The sequence below is a fragment of the Protopterus annectens genome, chromosome 6.part0, assembly GCF_019279795.1.
Source record: "Protopterus annectens isolate FY-2018-M chromosome 6.part0, PAN1.0, whole genome shotgun sequence".
Taxonomy (NCBI): domain Eukaryota; kingdom Metazoa; phylum Chordata; order Ceratodontiformes; family Protopteridae; genus Protopterus; species Protopterus annectens.
In genome coordinates this window covers 1,834,096,695-1,834,121,088 of record NC_056737.1, presented here as the reverse complement: position 1 = coordinate 1,834,121,088, position 24,394 = coordinate 1,834,096,695, and the positions used below count along the sequence as shown (strand labels likewise).

General features: G+C 41.6%; 1 protein-coding gene across 2 annotated transcripts in view; it reads right to left on the bottom strand.

The window, feature by feature from the left end:
• The window catches only part of MFSD6 (major facilitator superfamily domain containing 6), a 790,692-nt gene that overhangs the window by 63,874 nt on the left and 702,424 nt on the right, over positions 1-24,394 (bottom strand). For both annotated transcript variants that reach the window (XM_044075186.1, XM_044075184.1), the window contains exon 5: positions 11,886-11,984. In XM_044075186.1, the coding sequence (XP_043931121.1) occupies positions 11,886-11,984 (99 nt within the window). The remainder of the gene's footprint in view (positions 1-11,885; positions 11,985-24,394) is intronic.

Here is a 24,394-nt window from a genome sequence, read left to right as displayed (position 1 = left end):
CCATCAGCAAGACGTGCAACTAGACATCCAGATGTTAAACCTCCACTTGAGCTACCCCCATATACAACTACATTTACTCCTGTATCATTTAGGTATGATTCACCAGATGCCATCAGTAATGCTCAAAGAGCACGTATGGATATGAAAGGTTTAAGAACTGATGTGTCAGACTTTGCAAAGTACATAATCCAAAGAGAGCTCATTAACACTGGGCTCAAAAAATTTGATGACCACCTGCAGAATTACAGGAGTTGGAGATCCACCTTCAAAGCAGCAATTCAAGATTTGTCCATCTCGCCAACGGAAAAATTGGATTTGTTAATAAGATGGCTAGGGTCTCAATCAGCTGACTATGCCCGAAGACTGAAAACTGTCCATAGTGACAATCCATCCCAGGGTCTCACCCCTACTTGTGATCATCTAGATAAACATATGAAAGTTCATAACTTATTGAGCATGCCCTATTTAAAAGATTGCAGAACTTTCCTAACTTCTCCATCAAAGACAACTGCAACTGCAAGAACTCAGCGATCTTCTTGATCTTGAGATTGCCAAATGAGATCCACATCTACCAGGTCTTCGCTGTTTAGACACTGCTCATGATGTGAAGGCTGTGGTTGCAAAATTGCCAAACAATATTCAGGAGAAGTGGACTTTAGCAGGACAAGCAACTGCATCAAGTCGTACTTCTGCCTTTCTGTTTATTCTCTGAATTCATTAGAGATAACCAGGACAAAGAATGATCCAAGTTTCTCAATTAATAAGGTATATGCCCTGGCCTCAACACCTGTACAGCAAGAGAACTTAAGAGTTGAGCGCAAGAACTTGCGCAATATTATTTCTGTCCACAAGACAGGAGTTTTGCAAAACACATCAATTGTCAACAATGACACGAGAGATGAGAAACTTGACAATCCAAATTGCCATTGTCCATTACATAAAAAACACACTCCTTTAAGAAGTGTCCTGTGTTTAAAGACAAACCCTTACATGAGCACAAGGAACTTTTTAGAAAGTATGAAGTTTGCTGTTGGTGCTGTGCTTCAATAGCACACTTAGCCAGGGACTGTAACGCTACTATCAAGTGTTCTGAGTGGACAGCTCTACATCCAAATTTTCCTCAAGAAGGTTCTAACCCCATCTCCAGGAATGGTGGGGATAATTCTGAGCAAGGATCAACAACTGTATCTTCTAAGAATACTGAAGTATGTGGAGAAGGTCTTTGTGGAAAATCTTGTGCTAAAATATGTCTTATTCGAGTATTCCCCAAAGGGCATCCAGAGAAGGCTATTAAAATGTATGCTCTCTTAGATAAGCAGAGTAACCATTCACTTGCTAATCCAGAATGCTTTGATTTGTTCAATATTAAAGGGAACTTGGTACTGTACATATTAGGTACGTGTGCTGGCCTGATAAATGGTACAGGCAGAAGAGCGAAAGGCTTATTATAGTGGCGATACAAGGCCACAATCAATTTCCGCTTCCTACATTGATCGAATGTGATCAGCTACCAAATGATAGAGAAGAGAGTCCCACACCTGAAGCTGCTCAGCACCATCCTCATCTGACGCATATGGCTGATAACCTTCCACCACTTGACAAGGATGCTAACATTTTGCTTTTATTGAGCAGAGACAAAAGGTATGCTGACATTACAATGGTCCTAATGATGCTCCCTATGCTCAAAGAGTTGACTTAGTCTGGGTTATTGTGGGAGATGTCTGCATAAATAAAAAGGGTAAACCATGCAGCATCCATTCTTATAGGACCAGCGTGCTTAGAAAGGGGCACACATTTTACTTTAGACAATACCCATGCCACTATTATGTAAAATAGAGAGCTAATCTGCTCACAGAGGTGTCTGATGACATACAAGACCTCATCCATAGAATCTCTGAAGATGGTCACAGAGACACCGTTTTTCAATCCACTGCTGATGACAATACAATAGCTCCTTCTGTTGAAGATAGAGAGTTCATCAATATAATGAACAGTGAATGCTTCAAGGATGACTCTAATAGTTGGATAGCTCCTTTACCTTTCCATACTCCAAGACCTATTTTGCCAAATAATCGAGAAAAAGCCATGACAAAGTTTGCTGCATTGAGGAGAACATTAAAGAACAAACCAGTGATGAGTGAGCACTTCATAACATCCATGCAGAAACTGTTTGATAACAATTACGCTGAACCAGCTCTGCTTTTGAATAAAGCAGAAGAATGTTGGTATCTTCCATCCTTTGGTGTCTACCATCCAAGCAAACCAAAAGAAATCTGAATGTTTTTTGATGCAAGTCCACAGTACAGAGGCACATCTCTTAATGTTCTACTTACAGGGCCAAACCTTACCAACAATCTTGTTGGAGTGCTGATACAGTTCAGGAAGGAACCCAGTGCAGTTACAGATGACATCCAGCATTTGTTCTACTGCTTCATTATTTGTAAAGATCACAGAAACTACCTCAGATTCCTATGGTAATGTAACAATGACATCAGCGATGAAGTTACAGAATACTGTATGACAGTCCATGTATTTTGCAACAGTCCATGTCCTGCAGTAGCAACATAGGGGCTTAGAAGAACAGCTGGAGAAGGAGAAAGGGAATATGGCTCCAATATTCAACTGTTTGTAGAAAGGAATTTTATGTGGATGATGGAAGTACATCTCTGCCAATGGCATGGAAAGTCAGTGATTTGCTCAAAAGAACTCATCAGCTCTTGTCTAAGGCCAACCTCAGGCTTCACAAAATGACATCCAATACTAAAGAAGTGATGAAGGTCTTCCATCGAGATGATCGTGCAAAAGATTTGAAAGACTTAGATCTAGGGGTGGATGTGCCACCTATGCAAAGAAGCCTTGCCTTATACTGGGATGCGATTTTGGAGACATTCACAATACAAGTCTTAGATGTTGAAAGGCCATTCATCAAACACGGGGTCCTATCTTCAGTGAACAGCCTATATGACCCATTAGGCCTAATGACCCCAATTATCATACAAGGAAAAGCTATACTTTGTAAGCTCTCTGAAAGGGAAAGAGACTAGGATGCGCCATTATCTGTAAGTTTACGGTCAAAGTGGGAGATGTGGAAGAAATCCTTGAAGGCTTTAGAACAGCTCTACATCCCATGTTTCTACTTTCCTTGTTCACTTACAGGATGTCAGAAAAAAAGAAATCTATATTTTCTCTGATGCAGCCACAGAAGCTATAGCCACAATGGTGTATCTCAAGGTAACTGACTCTGTATGTCAGCCTCATGTAATTTTTTGTTGGGAAAAGTGAAACTGGCACCAAGACCTGCACACACCATCCCCAGACTCAAATTATGTGGTGCAACATTGGCTATAGAAATGGCTGACCATCTCCAGGATGAAAAGGGCATTGAAATTGATGCCATCAGGTTTTATACTGGCAGTAAACTTGTCTTAGGCTATATATACAACTACTCTAAACAATTTTACGTGTATGTTGCCAGCAGTGTAGAACATACAACACCAGAAAACCCTGAACAATGGCAATATATTCCAATTGAGCTGAATCCTGCAGATATTGATACCAGGTCAGTCTCAGCTGCTCTTCTTAATAAAACATCTTGGCTATCAGGACCAGAATTCTTGATAACTCAATCTTCAGCAACATCTTTTGACAGCTACCATCTCATAGATCCAAACAATGATCCTGAATTTTACTCTGAAGTTATTTCACTATGCATTAATATTCATTCAGTCTTGAGCTTTGGGATGCATCATTTTCAGTGTTTCTCCTCTTGGTTGAAACTGGTACAAACTATGGCCTGATTAATTGCCTACTGTTTTCAAAGAACAAACCAGTTACAGAACTGCCATGGATGGCACATGTGTGAAAGGCCACCAAATGTGTCTGAACTAGAACAAGTTAAGATGTTAATCATAGTTCAAATACAAGAACACACTTTCTCAGAAGACATGAGATGCCTTACGAACAAAAAACAGCTTTTCAAGGGAAGCCCTGTCTTCAGACTAAATCCCATGATAGATGGCCATGGCATGCTTAGAGTGGGTTTTTGTTTGAATAAAGCAAGCTTCCTTGGAAAGGAACAGAATCTTTGGATAACCTCAGATAACCACCACCAGGCTACCTTACTCATTCAACATTTTCATGAACTAGTCATCCACCAAGAAAGACACTTCACCGAAGGTGACATTAGGGCTGATGGCATGTGGCTTAATGGTACAAAAAGACAGATTGCCACTACCATACACAAGTGTGTCAAATGCCAAAAGTTAAGAAGTAAGCAACAAATGTCCGACCAATCTATTTTTAGACGGAGTACAGGGCCACCCTTTACATATGTTAGACTTGACGTTTTTGGGCCATGGACAGTTATGGCATGCAAGACTCATGGAGGTCAAGTTAACAATAAAAGATGGGCAGTGATGTTCACCTGTCTAAGTGCATGAGCTGTCCATATTGAGGTAATTGAATCAATGGACATCTCAAGTCTTATTAATGCTTTCCAGCGGTTGTTTTCTATTAGAGGACCAGTAAAGGTGCTAATGTCAGACTGTGGCACCAGTTTTATAGGAGCATGCAAGGAGTAACAGACTGACTCTAAACGTATTGAAAACCACTTGCTAAATTAGGGTTGTGAATGGGGATTCAATCCACCTCATTCTTCGCACATGGGTGGAACATGGGAGAAGATGATTGGAATTGCAAAATGAATACTTGATTCCATGTTACTCAATGTGAATTTGTTCTCACCTAACTCACAAAGTGCTCACCACCTTCCTGGCTGAGGTAACTGCCATAATCAACTCCAGACTTTAATTCCCATCTCTTCAGATGCAGAGTCTCCAGTTATTCTGACTCCAGCTGCTCTGTTAACTCAGTAAACCAGAGTGATTTCCATACCTCCGGGAGTGTTTACCAACCGTGACCTTTACAGAAGCCAGTGGAGATGTGTGCAAAATTTCACCAACTGCTTCTGGCAAAGATGGAGAAAGGAGTACCTTACTCTTCTACAAAACCATAGAAAGTGGCAAACACACAAGCATAACCTGATCTTGTCTTTCTGAAGGATCAGCAGCACATCACATTCATTGGTCTAGGAGTGTCATCATGAAAATTATTACTGGTCATGACGGAAACATCCGCAAAGTCGAAGTAAAAACTGCTAAAGATGGAAATGTCAAGACTTTCTTCAAGCCAGTTAGCAAAATCGTCCTTCTTACATTGAGGGACCAATCTAATGTTTCAATGTCTGATGCAACTTAAACCTTCAGAGGCTACTCCATCTTCAAGCAGTGAACGACTTCCATATACTTTACTGAATTTAAAGCATGTATGCCATGTTTATTTGTTGTTTTCCTTTGCATGTTCTTTTCCTTCTTCTCTTCCAGGTTTAAGAGGACAGGCTTCATCCATCCACAAATATTTTATGTATTATGATGTTAATGTTTAAAGAAATAATAGTGGTATCTGACAACACCAGGCAGGGAGTGTGCTGCCATGGCAATCTGTGTTAGAAATATACTACAATTTATTTGGTATGTTCCATGCACCCCTTTCTACCTGTAAAATCTGGCACTTCCTAGCTTCTTTTTCCTGCTTGTGCCGTTTTAGTTTCAGTTTCTATTCAGTGTATCAGGTTTGTCAAATTATTGATTTTTTTACTTGCAAGATAGTTATGGAAATGCATCTTTCTACTTTGTATGCCTTTACCTTTTTGAACTCTACATTAAAGTGTGTGTGTATTCCCATCCCGTGGCTGTCTTGGTGAGTTAAAACTGTCTATGTTTGTTTCTAGGATTGCCAACTGTCCTGTTTTTCCCAGGATGTCCTGGATTTGGCCATCTGTGTCCTGGGAAGGACCTTCCCAGGATGCCATATGTCCTGTTTTTGGCACAGCTTAGCACAAGTTACGATAACTTACTAAGTTTTCTCTTAATCACTGTTTAAGTAATGTGTGGTAAGTCAAGTGGTATCAATATCAGAACTGTGAGTGCCTGCCCACACCATCTTGCCCAAATCCTTAGACATCAATGTCCACAGCAATTTGCAGACAGCCCTATAGGCCTGTTCATCAGGCATGCACGTTGTTCCTTTACAAAATTACAACTACGCCTATCATGGAGGAGCCCGGCTTACTGGCCAGTGTTCTTACTCGCCAGTGTAACAACCTGTCAGCAGCATTGCTAACTTGTTCCAATGAAATGAATAACAGTGCAATAATTATATTATCCACTTATAACGCTGTTTACTTGAGAAAAATGTAAAACCAGCAAAAGACTAAAGGCAGCCAGCCCAGCCGTAATAGTCTGAGATGCAGTAGCGCATCTTTACCGTGACCGTCCGGATCCGGAACCTGTTTATTTAGCAGAATATTTCTGTGGTGTGCTGATGCTTGGGGCTCCTGTACAAAGTAACTGTTCCTGGTTGTAACCCTCAGTGATGGGAAGTCCACCACAGAAACTGAGCAGTCAGTTTGAAGAAAGGTAAGGCAGTAATGTTTAAATGCATTGCTCTGCCTATACAGTCATACATATACGTGCATGTGAGATAAAGCATATAAGGTTAACACAGCTTTCTGGTGAAGTAGGTCAAGGGTAGCCGGGTAGGGGATTTGTGGGTTGAAGATACAGTATATTAAGCAAGTGTCTCATTTAACTTGCTGGTGTCAAAACTAGTTCATTTGTTTTCTTGTTTGTACTGCGTGTCCTAAGGATGGAAGTGTGCCAGACATTAACCTCAGGTCCTCACCCAAACTGCTAAACATATGTGCACAGCAGAAAACACTAGTCTTTATTTTTAACTTGAACAGCGTGGAAAAAAATAAACTCGTTGCACTCGCACTTCATTGTACAGTGTATCCAGCGTGGGTGTGGAAAAAAATAAACTTGTCGCACTCGCACTTCATTGCACAATTTATCACTGGAAACTTGATTTGCATTTGACTCCATTATTTTTACATAGTTTCTTTTTTTTCAATTTATTGTTTATTACGTTTGCAAACAAAAAATGCTCAGCCTAGAAGAAACATCTGCAAGCTCACTTGCAGCAATGGTCATTCTGACAGCACTGAAACAGTCAGCAAGCGATTATTTCATTATTATGCATTTATTTACGTGTTTTGTTATTTATTAAATATACAAACCAGGTTAACAATGAGTTATTTTTTGACTGCACCTGCACCTTCTGTACTAAAGTTACTTGTTTTCATATAACTGTAATTTGTATTCAAATATATATGACAATTTTTTAAGTTGTCAAGGCTAACTTCTTACTGCTAACCAACTGTCTGCATCACGGATTTTTAAATTAGAAAAAATTGCCTTTGTAATCGCTATAGCAAGGGCTACAGGGCTACCTTGAATGAACTTTATTCTTTGCCTCCAAATCAGGACTAATCTACTAGGTGATTCGGTTTTGTCCACAGTTTTACTGTTTTTTTTTTCCAAAACGTGTCCACAGTATTATGCTTGTGTGTGTGTATGTATTACATCATCTTCCAAAATTAGATGTTTTATTTGGATATATTGGGTCATCAGGTGACTGTGTGTGAAATGTTGCAACGAGGCTGACTGAAAAATGTACTGTTAGTCCAGATGTACTCTAACAGTGCACGTTATCAATGCCTATAGGGAATCGGGATTTGGAATGGGGCTAGCAGAAGCAGAGTCGATTGTGCGCGGAAAATAAGATCTGGACCAGACTGCTTTGTAAAAATCCGAATGTTCTCTCAGGCACACAAATGAGCGCTTGTGTTAAACACATTATAACAGGGTGACACTGTCATGTTCTGTCTGGGTGAGCAGGCATTCCATTGATGCCACAAATAAGCTTACAGTAGTTGGAGAAAGACAGCCCTGGGAAAGCTCATTGGCTAGAAAGTAGAACCACGTGAGTAAGAGCCTAAGGCTTTAGGGTCTTACCAAAGAGTTTGCATGAAGTGCAGGACTTTCCACAACTTCCCCTTTGTCAAATGGATGCTTCACCCTTACTAAAAACTGATGTTGTAGTCTGAAGCAACATTTTTGCATAGCAGTCACACAATGTGATATTGTTAGCTGCTCTACTTGGGGGTTCACTGGAAATGGATGCAAGTTATTATGCAACTGAAGGTAGCGAGAGTAGCGCTGAAACTGACGGAGAATGTAATGATTTGCCAACATGCCTCCACCTAAAAAGAAACCAAAGAGGTTGTCACGGTATCGTCAAGAATGGCAGACAGAATTTTCCTGGTGTGAAAAAGTTCACAGCAATGTCTTCACAGCTCGATGCACATTGTGTAAGAAAGAGGTTTCAGTTGCTTATGGTGGCAAAGGTGACATTGTAAATCATAGCCATTCGAAAAGTCATCAGAAAGCTCAGATTGCTGCAAACACTGCTGCCATTGACATTTTTTTCAAGAAGAAGTCAGCGACAGTAATAGGAATTGACAAGCAGGCAACTTGCAGAACTCGTGTGAGTTTACCACACTGTACATCACCACATCTCCTACAATGCTGCTGACTGTGGCACTAAACTGGACCACTTGTTATATCAAGACTTGGCTACTGCTAAAAAGACAGCGTGTGGTCGCACGAAAGCAGAAGCACGGGTGACTGATGTCCTTGGCCCAAAGTCAGTGGAGTCCATTATGAAAGACATTACTAGTGACAATTCTATTCGATATTCTGTGTCAACTGATGCATCTAATCTTAAGTACAGAAAAATGTTTTCTGTCTGCATTCAATATTTTACTGTTGAAACTAGTTTAGGTAAAAAGTTTATAGACTTTGTTGAGCTTAATGACGAGCATTCTACCTCTATCGCAGACATGCTAGTTAAAGTTCTTTCAGATAATGGCCTTGATATTGCATGCATGTCTTCTTATTCATCTGATAATGCAAGTGTGAACTATGGTGCAAAGCAGTCTGTGTTTACTGAGCTGTTGAAAAGAAATAGTAATATTCTGAAGACAAACTGCAATACTCATGTGATACACAATGCCTTGAAAAACTAATTGATGAACTTGATTGTGATGTAGAAACAATGGTTACCAGCATTTACAGTCATTTAGGTGTATCTACTAATTGGAGAGCCCAGTTCCAAAATTTTTTTGACTTTGTATACTTAGAATATCACGAGTTGTTGAGGCATGTACCAACAAGATGGTTGTCTCTGGGTCTAGTTACTGACAGATTACTTGATTCATGGCCTGCCATTGTGTCCTACTTTGCATCTCTCGGTGAAGACTGCCCAAAGAGAGTTCATATGCATCTGGGAATAGAAAATAATATGCATGACTGTGAAGCAGTAGAGACAAACATCAAAAAAGCATACTTATGATTTGTCCAGAACATTTGCAATGTATTTGAGGTGTTAGTCCAGAAAGTGGAGAGGGAAGGTTCTACATTGCTTGAGCTCTTGCCTGTAATGCAGCAACTGAAAACTAAAATTGAGTCGTGCATAACTGATAAACCTTTTGGACACAAAGCATAAACTATACTTGAGAATGAGGACATGGAACCTCATACAGTGCATCTGCAACATTTTTTGGCAGCTCTAGAAAAGTCTTTAACATACCTGAACAAATGGTTTAATTTCTCAGATGGCAGCATTGCGTTTGTGATGCATCGAATATCTCTAAATACAGAAGTAGCATTTCAGTCCTTTCAAAATGCAAGCACTGTCATGGGCTTGACAACAAAGGACATCGATTTAGACGTGTTTTATGATGAGTTTTGTGCAGCAAGGCATGCTGTATCCAATATTGTTGCTAATTCAACTGCTACTGCATGCACTAAATGGCAGGAATTTTTTGCAGGTGCCCGTGATAGTGCAGCTTTTCCAACGAACATATTTAAGATTGTATCAGCCGCATTGTCATTACCAGGCAGCAATGCCTTTCCTGAGAGGGTGTTTTCTTTAATGAATGCAAAGTGGCGTGCAGACGGAAACAGGGCCACTCTAGCAATAATCAAAGCAGAACTGCAAGTTTTCCTTAACTACAACATGAGCTTCAGTAATTTCTATCGATTTGTTTTGAAAGATGACAAAATTGATTTCATCAGCAGCTGGCAGTGAAAAGTACAAATGGAAACGGATTGCTCAGCCTGAGAAGTCTGCTTCTTCCACGAGTACTTTAACAGCTCAGGGTCAGCCTGCTCTGGATTCAAGTGAAGTAGACATTCAACTTCAATCAAAGTAATTAGTTCGTTCAACTGACATTGAATAATGTTTGTATTGTATTGACTACATCTTTTGCTTACACCTCGATGATATTGCTTTATTGTTTTTTTGCTGTTTTCCAACGTGAATGACTATTAACAATTTAGCAGTTAGCTTAACTGTCTGTGTGGGCTGGCTACTTGAAAATAGCAGTTTTGAGCTGAAAACTCTTGCAGTCAAGTGTTTTTCTGGGCTCAAAATGCACTAAAACTCACCTACGCACATCTGTTTAAAAAATATTTCCAGGGGCTCAGCGCCCCTGGACCGCCAGGGGAAGCCTGGCAGGGGAACGGAAAGGAAAGGGGAGAGGAGGGGAAGGAGGGAGGGAAGGGAGAGGAGGGGACGGATCATGGGGGCAAGGGACAGGAAAAGAGGCATCCTGGATTTTAATTATGAAGAGTTGGCAACCCTATTTGTTTCTACTGATGGACACCACACACTGTACAGATTGGGTCTCAAGAGGCACGTGCTGCTTGCACAACACTCGGGGATAGAATATTAAGTGAACCCACTAGAAGCAGTTATGATTTATTTAAAAACATATTTTTTCTGCTGCATTCTCCTAGGAACTTTTGAATGCTGCACTATGCCACACTTACTGTTCTAAATAATCCCAACCAAAAAGTAACTGTGTAATCTCGGCTGTCTGAATACACATAAGAATCCAAGACCACATAACAAAATAAACTAAAAACAGGCCTCTACTGAGCTAGTACTATGAACCAGCACCCCACCCCCTCAGCTTGTTACATTTAGATCTACTCCCCATTCCACTGAAGAGCAAAAAAAAAAAAAAAAAAAAAAAACTGGTGTTTGTTTGACTGGCACACCAAGCAGGTAGCTAAATGCAAGACAAGCCCCTACTCCCTCGAGCCCCAGTCACTCAGGTACCATTTCTGTGCCCTGCCCCAACCCTCCTGCAACATATTTTATTTAAAAAACAAAATCTTCTTCTTTTAAACTATAGCAAACAGTTGCTACAGCTTATACCCTGCCTGCATGGAGCACTAGTGTGCTAATGTTTTAGTTTAAAAAATATATATATTTTTAAACTTTAGCAAACTGCTGGTTACAAATGTAGCAAACAGTTGCTACAGTTTATAACCTGCCTGCACAGAGCAATACAGCACTCTTAGAGTGCAGGCCTTTAATGGATGTCACTTAAATCTAAACCATTAAGTGGATCAGGAGTTCATTATATCACAAACCCAAGGACCCTACAGTAACCAGGAACCAAGGCCTTCACATCCATGGAATCTCCTGTTTTTCTTCCAAATCCTAAGTGTTTGCCCAAACATAATTTCCACTGGGCCTTAGATGCATCCCATACTGTCATGCTCAGGAAAAAAATATCATCCTGGCTCACTGACAGAATCGGAGCAGTAGCACTGCTCCATACTGCCTGCCCACCATTAGCTGCTATGGTCTGTCCTGCCTTCATATGTGGCATTCCAAGCTTAATGCAAGCCTCAAGGTACCTACAGTGCTGAATTGGTATGTTACATATGCTTATATTTAGCAGTATGTTATATAGTTAGCCTGTGTCCACATACCTCAATCTAACAGTCCAGCTCAACTTTCAAAACAGACCATAAACATAAGGCTCAATTTCAGAGTCACTAGAGAACATAGTCTACACACACTAAAGAATCATGCACCTTCAATAGTATTTATAGAGAGTTATGCAGTACCTTCATCTTTATCAGTGACTGCCAACCACTGAATGAGAGCAAAAAGTAGAAGGATAACCAGACATGCCATTCCTATTCCTCGAAATGTTTCTGCAGCTCCTAAAGGATAAAAAATAAAAAGGCTGTGTAAATGAAAAATACATGTAGGTGATATGGACAGTTAAGCTCATGTTTGCTTTGATATCTGCTAGCTATCTGCTCTACCAAATTTTATTCAAGAAGTGAAAATATTGTTCAGTTCCACTACAAAGTAACAAACTACTCAATTACCTAGATTTGTTACTGATATTTCCTCTAAAAGCATTTGCAAATCAAATCAGGTAGATACTTATTTTCAAGACCTAGCTCATAACACTGATGATGGCTCAAAACTGGGTAAAACCTTTGTGAACAAAGTAATTATTACACTTCAAATTTATGGTAAGAAAAATAAAGAACAGTTGTGTATTTGTAGTCTACATTGTTAATTCTAAACCAATAATCACACATTACAAAATGAAATATTTTTGTGTATTTCTTCATAAGAAATATACATTTCATTAACGAGTGTGTTAAGTTTTGTTACACTTAATACCTTATTCAAACAAAGCTACGTTACCTCCTTATTCCTAAACACATTCTGATTAAGAACAAGTTATAAATGTTTGCCAAGAGTCCAGAGCTCATCAACATCCACGTTTAGTTAATTTTGGGATGTAGTGTGCTGTTTTTGCATGCTGGCAATCTGTATTCGTGTAAATTCAGAATGCAAGCAGCAGTGGCCGACAGTCAAAGGTAGAGAACAGAAATTTATTTTTAAATGGCAACATTAAATCCTTCTATGAACTCCACAACTAATACCAAAGCACTTACAAAAGGTAAAGAGAGCTCTACTATTTCATAATTGCACATTTACTAATGTTAACTACTCATATTACTGAAACCATTATATGCTCACCAAAAACGAATACAAACTGAATATACTTGGAATTATTTAATGACATGCAAAATTTTAGAAAGGACATAACTATGTTGCATCAAGTAATAAATGGAAAAACATTTTAATGGGTTTTCTCTTGGGAAGTGGAACATTAAGGGAACAACGGGGCAATGCATCAAAACAGTATTTGTTTTCTGCTGCAGGTTTAAGTGGGCAATACTCAACTTACAGTCATTTCTCGCAAAAGTGCTTATCATGGATGGGAGTTGCACTTCCACATTACTAAGGGTATAATATTCCTAATTTGTTAAATATATCAGTAACAGATGAAAATCTAAACTATATAAGCAGGCACTATGGTATTTCAGATGCATGACTTCAGTGCATTAGTAAAAACACTGGTTAAAACTACGAACGATATTTGAGCAGCAATATTAATTTTCATATCAAAACACAATTCCCTGACACAAGAAAGAAAAATATATAAGATACACACGCACACATTCAAATTATACAGAAAATGAAAAAAAAAACATTGCAGCAGAATTTAAAAATTGTCTACGTAAGGGTCCCACATCCCAAATAACCCCTTAATAATAAATTCAGAAGATAAAGTAGCAAAGAAAGAAAATAAAAACAGTTGGAAAATACATGACTACTTGGAAAATAGTATAAGGTTCGGCTACGAAGGACAGATGGACTGGACAGAAGGAAATCAACAAAGATTTCAAAAGTTAGGTATGGAATTTTGACAAAAAGTGAAAATAAGCAAAATAGAACCTGCTGGAAAGCACTAGGAAGCCTGAAAAGTACAGTTTTGTACCTACCATAAATGTAGATGTTTGAGTGTACACCCTGCTGCAGTCATCACACTTGGGTTATCCTGTCATCAGGCGGTCCCGCAGTCGGCCAGAATTCCAAAGTCTTGGTCCGGCGTCGGTTGCTGTCACTTCTTCCCTGATGTCAGTGCACCAGGGGTATATATAATGCATCTGACGCCATCTTCTTCAGTTTTTCTTGCCCCAGATGTCAGGTACCCCCAAAAAGGTGGTCAGTAATTAGTACCAAATAAAGTAATTTTTTTCCACAAACACAAAATCCCTCCAGCTATAAGCAAATACATCAGGAAGGTATTGTATAGATTTAGCCAGTTAGATCAGAGGGGATGGAGGGAGGGTAACCTGGACTGCAGCAGGGTGTACACTCGAACATCTATAGTTATGGTAGGTACAAAACTGTACTATGTTCATCGTGTTACCCTGCTGCAGTCATCACACTTGGGTAGAATCCCAAAGCTATGGATGGGTGGAGGAGTTATAGAGGGTTAGAGGAGGCTAGAAGGCCCTGCAGAACTGCAGTGGCGAAGCCAGCCCTAGTCTTAGAGTAAAGTGGTAAGTGATAGTGTTTGGTAAAAGTGTGTACTGAACTCCAAGTTGCAGCTTCCAAAATCTCCTTGGTTGGTACCCCCCTGAGGAAGGCTGTAGATGTAGCTGTTGCCCTGGTAGAGTGGGGCCTAATGGTAGCAGGAACTGGTTTTCCATAATGGGTATAGCAAAAACGAATGCAATGTCCTATCCATTTGGAAATGGTTTGTTTTGATATAGCCTTCCCTTGTGAAGCTGTAGCATAGGATACAAAGAGCTGGTCAGATTTTCTGAAAGCCTTATCCAAGTAGTAGCTAAGTTGCCTGTGAATGTCCAAGGAATGCAGGAGTCTTTCTCCTTTGTTCTGTGGGTTTGGGAAGAAGGTGGGTAAGTGAATGGTTTGATTTAAAGACACACTGGAAACCACCTTAGGCATGAAGGAAGGATTAGTTCGTAGAGGAACTCTGTCTTGATGGAAAATGAGGAAAGGTTCCACTGCCATTAGTGCCTGCAGCTCTGAGACTCTTGTAGCTGAAGTTATTGCTAGCAGAAGGGCAGTCTTCCATGATAGGAACTGTAGATCTGCAGAAAAAGCTGGTTCAAAGGGAGGTAGCGTAAGTTTTTCCAGAACAAAATTGAGGTCACATGTTGGTGTAGGTGCTCTCCTGGGGGGCCTAAAGTTTTTTGCCCCTCTGAGGAACTGCCATAGAAGTGGATGCGAAAATAAGGGTGGTTCTGTGTTGTAGTGGGCTAAAATAGCTGATGCATGGATTTTAATGGAAGAAAAAGAAAGTCCTTTGTGCAACATCTCAGTTAAATACTGTCTGAGGCAGGTGAGGCTGAAGTGTGTTTTGGCCTTTAGTTGGTTCCAAGCACAAAACCTTTTCCATTTGTCCGCATAGGTCTTCCTGGTGCTGGGCCTCCTAGCTTCCAGAATAACATCCATAACTGCTTGGGAAAGAGGAGCTGACTGGATGTTTAGGTGATTTTCCATGCAGCCAGATTTAAGGTTTTTAGCTGGCTGTGAAGAATCTGATTGTTTTGCTGTGTGAGCAAATGGGCAGTTTGTGGTAAAATCCAAGGTGGACCCTGGGCCATATTCCTCAATAGTGGGTACCAGTGCTGGCGTGGCCAGTCTGGGGCTATGAGTATCAGTCGTGGTCTCTCCTTTCTGACTTTCAGAAGCACCTTTGTGAGGAGAGGCAATGGAGGGAAGGCATATACTGTCAGGTTTTTCCAGCTGAATGAGAGTGTGCCCACTTTCCAAGCTTGATGGTGAAGTGTCCTTGTACAAAATCTTGTTAGTTGATAGTTTTGAGGACTGGCAAACAGGTCTATGTCTGGAAGGCCCCATTTGTGAGTTATCATTGCAAATACTTGTGGATCCAGTTTCCACTCGTGGGGATCCATGATGTTTCTGCTGAGGTCGTCTGCCAATGTGTTCTTTTGTCCTGGCAGGAATTGAGCTTGTAAGTGAACTTGGTAAGCCAGAGCTGAGTTCCACAAGTTCATTGCTTGCCTGCATAGACGGTAGGAGTGTGTACCCCCTTGTTTGCTTATGTACCACATTACTGTGGTGTTGTCCGTCCTTATTGTAAGTTTTCCTGGATGTAATAGATTCTTGAAGGCTGTCAGAGCATTCTGTACAGCTAGCATCTCTTATTGATTGATGTGTAGATTCCTTTGATCTGCAGACCATACGCCTTGAACGCACTGTCCTGCCATGTGTGCCCCCCAGGCGTAGTCTGATGCATCTGTTGTCATAGTTTGCCTGGCTGGGGGCAAGGTGAAAAGCTGACCCTTGTTGAGGTGACATGCCAGTGACCACCACAGAAATTCCTGTTGTAGGCAGGGAATGAGAGATATCATTGTGTCCAAGCTGTGGCTGTGTTGAGACCATACGCTTTTTAGGTACCACTGTAATTTCCTCATATGCAGCTTTGCAAATGGTATTAGTAGTATGCAAGATGCCATGAAGCCCAAGGCCTGCAGAATTTTTCTTGCAGGTAGTTGGGTCTTTGTTGCCACTGTTTTGAAATATTGAGTCAGTTGTAGTTGTTTGTCTGGCGTCAGATAAGCCTTCTGGGCCATTGTATTCAAGCTGGCACCCAGGAATGTCATATTTTGTGAGGGTACTAGTTTTGATTTCTTTTCGTTTACTGTGTACCCCAGGCAACTTAGAAGATGTTTTACAAAAGCCAGATGTTGTAAGAGGATGTCCTTGCTTTCTGCTTGGATGAGGCAGTCATCTGGTATGGGTATATTTGAATTCCTCTTTGTCTGCAGTATGCAATTACTGGTGCCAGGCATTTTGTGAAGACCCTGGGTGCAGCAGATAAGCCAAAGGGCAGTGCAGAGAATTGGTAATGGGTTGAACCTGCAATGAAACGGAGGTATCTTCTGCAACTTTGTCTGATAGGGACATGCAGGTATGCCTCCTTGAGGTCAAACGTTACTACCCATGCTTTCTTGCCTAACATGGGAAGAAGCTGCTGTAGTGTTAGCTTCTTGAATTTGGGTACTTGTAGGAAGGTGTTTAGAATTGAAAGGTCCAGAATTGGCCTCCAGGCATTGTACTTTCTGGGCACTAGAAAGAGTCTTGAGTAAAATCCTTGGCCTTGCTCTCGAGTAGGTATCAGTTGAATGGCTCTCATGTCCATGAGAGCTGTAATTTGCTTTTGTGCCTCTGCCCATTGATTTTGTGGCAGGTTTGGCATTCCTCTTTTCATTGGCAAGGTGTGAAAATGGAATCTGTATCCTCGTGAAATTATGTCTAGGACCCATTTGTCCTTTGTGACAATGTGCCAGTTGTCTGAAAAAAGTGTGAATTTTCCTCCCAAGGGGGCTGCCAAGAGAGTGTTGCTTGGCCATATGAGGTGCAAGTCATTGAGTTTGCCTTCTGGTACTTTGGGATCTGTCTTCTCCTCCCTTCTGTGCTGCAGTGCCCCATTGTCGAGGTTTGTACTGGGCTTGTGGTTGTCCTCTGCCTCTTGGACGTCTGTATTTACCCTTCTGTGGCCTGTCAGTAGCTGGAAAGGACCAATTTTTTGTTGGCCAATTTCTGCTGAAGCGAGGGGGCTGTACCTGTAGGAAATTTTTGACTGTCTGCATAGATTTTGCCTTATCCTCCATTCCCTTTAAGACTTCTTCTGCTTTAACTCCAAAAAGAACATCCTGCTATAAGGGAGCATCTAGAAGCTTTGCTTTAACATGATCAAGCAGAGTTTGTTCCTTTAACCAAGCATGCCTACGTATAACAGACCCAGTGACAGCTGCTCTGCAGGAAGCCTCCAAAGAATCAAACCCACATTATAAAGTATGTTTGCCCACCTGTTCAGTTGCATGCAACAGATTCTGCATTTCTTTCAATTCAGACTGTTGAGGGAGAGTGCTCATTTTTTGTTTTAACTGAGACATTAGAAATTGCTGATATTTTATCATGTGAAACTGGCAATTTAGTGCCCTCATAGCTAGAGTGGCTGAGGTGTAAACCTTTTTCCCCCACATGTCTAGTGCTCTGGAGTCCCTTTCAGAGGGTACAGGATTTTTAGCCATAGAAGCCTTAGCCCCTTTGGGATCCTGGGAAATAGTCTCTGGATCAGCAACAGGACTTTTGTAAAGAAATTTGTGGGAATCAGGCACTCTATAGTATCTGTCAGGTTTTGCCGGAGCAGGAGGCAGAGAGTCTGGGTTCAAACTGGATTCTAAGTAAACATCATCCACAATGTCTAAAACTGGGGGGATGGCAAGCGGTCTGTTTTGGGGTAGTAAAAGAAACTCTCTGAGCCTTTTCTTTGAGTCAGAGTAGTCCTGACCTTCCCAGTGAAAATGTTCCCTCATAGTGTGTAAAGTTTCACCAAAGGAGTAGTCTTCAGGGGGAGAAGCTGAGGGAATGGGATCCTCAGCATCAGAATCTTCAAAAGGGGAGAAGAAGTAATCTTGGTCCTCAGAGGAGCCTGAGGAAATAGACACTTGTTCAGAGGATGCATAATCTTCCTCTTGTCTAGGCCTTTTGTCAGGAGGGGGTTGGGAACCCCTGATTAAAGAGATCAAATCTTCAGCCATTTTGAGCATCTGTTTCTTAGGCATGGGGCCTTGAACAGGGGACTGAAGTGCAGTCATTTTAGGTTTAATAGGAGTCTTCGTCTTAGGATACGTTTTAATGGTGAGCGTCGTCGGTCTGAAGACACCTTCAGAAACCGAAGGTGTTTCTGCAGCACCGACATCTTTTTCAGCAGTGTCGTCGGTAGGGGGCTGAACAAAATGGCTGCGTCGGCCTGGTACTTTCTGCCAAAAGTTCCGAAGCGGTCTCGGGTTCCAGATCTGCGGTAGTCAGGGGCTGCGTCGGAGCCTCACTGAAGACTGATGAGCCGGAGACCGGACCAGCCAAGGCCTCGGAGTCTGGCTTGGGTCTAGGCTGCCTGTCCTTATCCTTGTGTTTTTTGTGCACGCCGGTAGTCGGTTGCTCCGATGGCATAGTGTAGTTAAATTTTCTACCGAAGTAGTGTCGTGCGAAATCAAAGCGTCATTTTATAGTACGCTTATTAAACCTAGCACAAAAACGACAACTAGTGACATCGTGGTCTGGGCCTAGGCAAGGTATGCAGTAAGAATGAAAATCCTTATGAGGTATTTGCTTCCCACAAGAAATACAATTGTTAACTTTTTCTGACATCGGTCTGAGGCAAGAAAAGTTTCCCCAACGGGGTACTTAGCTTTATTGAAGACTTCGGTCTGAAATTCGAGTACGAAAATCTCAGAAGTCGGCCGACCGGCACTTGCGAACTGCTTCTGCTTCGGGCACCGCGTGGCAAGAAAGACTGAAGAAGATGGCATCGGATGCATTATATATACCCCTGGCGCACTGACATCAGGGAAGAAGTGACAGCAACCGACGCCGGACCAAGACTTTGGAATTCCGGCCGACTGCGGGACCGCCTGATGACAGGAAAACCCAAGTGTGATGACTGCAGCAGGGTAGCACAATGAACATCTGATACAAGCACTCAACTCTCCTTGTCAATAAGGAGAAATTAATCGTAGGCACTAACAGCCTATAATTGCAAAGTACCTTGCAAAGGTAAAGGAAAACAGCTCTTATACTTTACAAAAAAAGCACCTAAACAGGCATGTCCAACGGTCCGCTTCCGGTGATTTCTCCTGTCCACCTGGTGAATCTGGGCATACTGGGGCAATGCAGCAACTGCCTCGTACACAGACAATCATTTCCTCCTACCACCCAACACTACAACATGCGAGAGATGCACTTACATAGCCAAACTGGAAGCAAAGCTTTCTCCGGCCAAGATTGTGCAAGACAGTCAAGAGGAGAAGGTTAACACCTGCACTACACCTCAAGCAACTCGTAGCGATTCAAAACCCACACCATCAACACCCACACATAGCAACACTAAACCCACATATGCGGAGGCCCTTAACATTAACCTGCCCAAGCAACAAGGACCTCCGAAGCTGAAACGCAAACAAACACCAGTCACAACCAAAGTGACACATAGCTCACAACACTAGTGTGCCACCCAACAACAGCCCCTGAGGCAAGACAATGTACCCAACACTTTAGTCATAGGTGACTCTATAGTCAGGCACACTGATGTCCCACTCACCAGGCTGAACAAGGAGAAAATTACAGTCAGCTGCCTGTCGGGTGCCAGGATCCTCCACATAATGCATGCACTCAAGTCACTCCACAACAAGTACAAATATGACTCTGTCAGTGTCCATGCTGGAGTGAATGACTTGAGACATACCTCCCTGGACTACATGAAAAGAGACATGGAAGAGATCTTGGATCATGTGGCCCAGGCAGGTATGACCCTAGCCCTGAGTAGCATCCTGCCTTCGCCCAGAATGATACCACAGTATAAGGACAAAATGATTGACTTCAACAATTGGTTAAGCTTCTGGTGTCATTCAAAGGGGATCCAGTATCTGTCTGCCTGGGAAGACATGATCGACAAACCACAATGCTTTGCCAGAGATGGTCTGCACATGTCACCCCTGGGATTCAGGTTACTGGCTAAAGCTCTTGCCACCCATATAGTGCCTTTTTTAGGCAAGGTTCAAAGGATAAAACCACGACCATAACAGAATCAAGCATGCAAAATCTGAAGGTAATGCTACACAATGCTGGAAGTCTAAACCTCAAAATGCACTCTCTCAAGGCACTCCTAAAATTGGAGAACATCGATATCTGTGCAGTAACTGAGACCTGGTTCAAGGCTCCAGATAGCACCCCTGCAATAACAAACTACAACTCTTACCACACTTTTCGGCCGCAAAACCAAAACCGAAACACTAAAGGTGGTGGAGTGTCCATATTCTCCAAGGATATTCACACCTCCAGGCTAGTTGCCCAACACAATGCATCTGAAATTCTCCAGGTGCAACTAACACTAGGTAAGACTGCAATCCAAATTGTAGCTTGCTACAGATCCCCCACCATGTCCCAAGATTCTCACTACACCTTTCTAAACATACTGGAAAATATTAAGATACAACCAAACACCCTAATACTTGGTGATTTCAACTACCCTGCCATTAACTGGCAAAACTACTCCGGTACAAACTCCTTTTTCCAATGGTTATTGGATTTCATAAATTCCAACGCCCTGGATCAATGAATCCATTGTCAATTCAGGGGCTCCGATATCCTAGACCTAGTCATTACCAACATGGGAGATAGATGCTCCACACCAATGGTCACCCCCTCATTGGTCAGGTCTGACCATAAGCAAATCACCCTTGACATCCACATCCCGCCCTCGCCCCCCAGTAAGGAAACCTGCTTAAAAAACTTCTCCAAAGCCAACTTCATGCTACTGAAGTCAGAAGTGACAAACTTCATGACACCCATGCAGACGGGATCTGAAAGTTCGATTGCAGAATCCTAAACTAAGGCACTGTACGAGCACATCCACTCGTGCATGAATCATTCCATCCCAAATAAAACCAAGATGCTCTTTTCCAAAAAAAGGAAGCCAATCTGGTGGTCCCCTGCTATAAACAAACTATACAACAGAAGGAAGAAACTGTTGCAGAAAAGAGGAAAATCCCAGGATGCAAAAAATTCCCTCACCAGCCTCAGTAAGAAGCTGAGATCCCTCATAAAATCCTCAAAAGCTAGTTACAAAAATAAAATTGCCAAAGATTCCAAAGACAATCACAAGGTATTCTATAGTTATGTCAAGAATCTAAATGGCAATGCTCAGATCTGCTCTGAGCTACAACAGAATGGCATTAAATGTACTGATCCCAAGGATATTGCCAATATCCTGGCAGATCGATTTAGTGCCAACTTCACCTCCTCTCACCCCCTAAAGGGCCCATCTCAATAACAAAAGATTGTCAAATTCAGGTAATCATGGCCACACAGGTAGAAACCGCACTCTCCAAAGCTAAGAATACAGCATCCATGGGACCAGATGACATCCCAGGCTGTTGTACTACATGAACTACAAAATGAACTGGCACCTCACCTAAGTGTCATGTTTAATCATAGCCTCACCTCAGGCTTCGTGCACACTGAGTGGCACACAGCCACAGTTATCCCACTCGCCAAGGGGGGATCCGCCTTGGATCCCGGGAACTACCGTCCCATCAGTCTGACAAGCCTGATCTGCAAGGGCATGGAACGCATTATCATGGAACTTATAAACAAAGACATTGGCAACCTTCAAACACTGGACCCCACCCAGTTTGGGTTTGTGAAGGGCCGATCTTGTCTCCTGAATCTGACTGACTTCTTCGAATCAGTCTCCAGAGCTGTGGGCGAGGGTGAGGCAGTCCACACAGCCTATCTGGACCTCGCCAAGACCTTCAGCACCATCCCCACTCTGGAATCATAGATAAACATACTAAGCTGGGCATAAATCCCTACATCACTCGATGGGTTGCCAACTGGCTTACTGACAGAACCCGGACTGTAAAAGTAGCTGAATCCAAATCCAGCTCCAGACAAGTGACAAGTGGAGTAGCTCAGGATTCAGTCCTGGGACCACTCTTGTTTGGCATCTACTTCTCTTAAGTACAGGCCAACACTAAGGGACTCTGGTTAACAAAGTTCGCAGATGACTGCAAACTGGGAGCCATTACTGAATCCCCAAATTATGTGAATATTCTACAAAAGGGCCTTACAGAAACAGATGCCTGGTGCCAGAGCCATGGGCTCAAGCTCAATGCTAAGAAATGTATAGCTATGCCCTTCGGAAAAAAACATGTACCCATGAATTACCACATAGGTGGCAGTACACTAAACATCGAAAGTGTGATGAGAGACTTAGGGACACAGGTGGACAGTGGTCTCACTTTCAATAACCACATCGCCACAACAGTCAGGAAATCCTTCTATGTGGCACACCTCATCACTAAGGGCTTTTCATCCAGAAAAAAGGAGGTCATTGTCCCACTGTACTCATCCCTTATTAGACCCATTATAGAGTATAATGCCCCATTTAGTATGTACCTCACAAGACATCTGCAACAGCTGGAAAGGCCACAGAAATACCTCACTAAAAGAATCACATGCCTAAAGCAGATGCCATGTGCTGACCATCTAAAAAAAAACTCCAGCTATACTCTGTGGCATATTGTCTACTCAGAGGTGATCTCTGCTTTACATACAAGGCCATGTCAAACCCTGAGCTGTTGGACATGCTCCACTTAAAGAAATCCCAATCCCTCAGAGCCACACACTTCAGGGATCTAAACCTTGTCATCACAATGAACAAAACATGCTGGAGAGATAGGTTCCTGACCCAGAGACTCCCCATACTCTGGAATAGACTGCCCATACATGTCAAGCAGAGTGCCTCCTTGGCCCTCTTCAAAAAAAAAAAACCTTGATAATTGGATGGGAGATAGGAAATTCACCCCGGGGATCATGTCAGTCATCCTGCTAGACAGGGGTCCAGAGAAGTAAATATTGTGGGAAGAAATATCCAGGGAATTGTTATGGCTAGGCTTGTATAGGCCATAGGGCCGATAGCCTAGTACCAACTTATGGGGGAACAAATTATAAAAGAAATGGGTCAAAATATGGGGAATCAGAATAAATGTATGACTTTTAAGAAAACTCTTACTTCCTTCTCACAGCAATGCACATTGAAGGGATGCATGTGGTAGCAGAAAGATATGAAACTAAACAGCAGGAATTTTTTAAAATGTTATATTCGCTAGCAGATTAAATCCACTTAAAAGTGGAGTGTTAAATGGGTTCCATTTAAAGCTCAAAGATGATGTACACTTTTTTTGGACTGTGAACATTTAAGTTCAATTAAGAACACATAATTATACTATGTCCAAAATTCCAGCATCTTGGAAAACTTCTTCTGTAAGGCATAGCAATCTTGGAGTTAATATTTATATATAACAACACCTACACATATATGTACACATGTGTATGTATCTGTGTGTGTGTGTATGTATGTATGTGCGTGTGTGTACATATATATATATATATATATATATATATAAAACATACATATATACAGTGGATATAAAAAGTGCACACACCCCTGCTAAAATGCCAGGTTTTTGTGATATGTATGATATGTTTTTTGTGAATGCTGTAATTAAATTAGAGGGTGCTTCAACAAAGTATTAGCTTAAAGGTGTGCACACTTATGCAACTAGTTTATTGTACGTTTTTTATTTTTTATATTTTTCCCATAACAGATTTGTTTTTCAACTGAATTGTACAGGTTACAGGTCACATTAAAGGTGGGAAAAGTTTTGAAATGATTTATTGTGGTCTGATTTTTTTATATCGCAAAAACCTGGCATTTTAACAGGGGTGTGTACACTTTTTATATCCACTGTACACATGTACATGTACATTTTTTATATCCACTGTACACATAAACATAGATATCTATAAGTAGCATGAGCACAGACGGCGTCTCAGTGAAAAAATTATGTTAGTGTATAACATAGTTGGTTATGGTTGGTTCTCCAATCGCACCCATATTATTATGTGTTCGACATACGGATGCCAATAAATTCTCCTTGAGAGTGAACCTCATGAGGTGAATCTTGGCATCCATGTTATCAGCACATAATGAAAGGTTAGGGTTGGTAAGACATGATCATAACTCCCTGTAGTGCATGGAGTTTTGTCCACTCCATGTACTACCAGTTAAAAAAGGAAAAAAAAAGTGCAAAGTATTTTACTGGCTTCGAAAACCAGTAAAACACTTAGTGAGTACTGT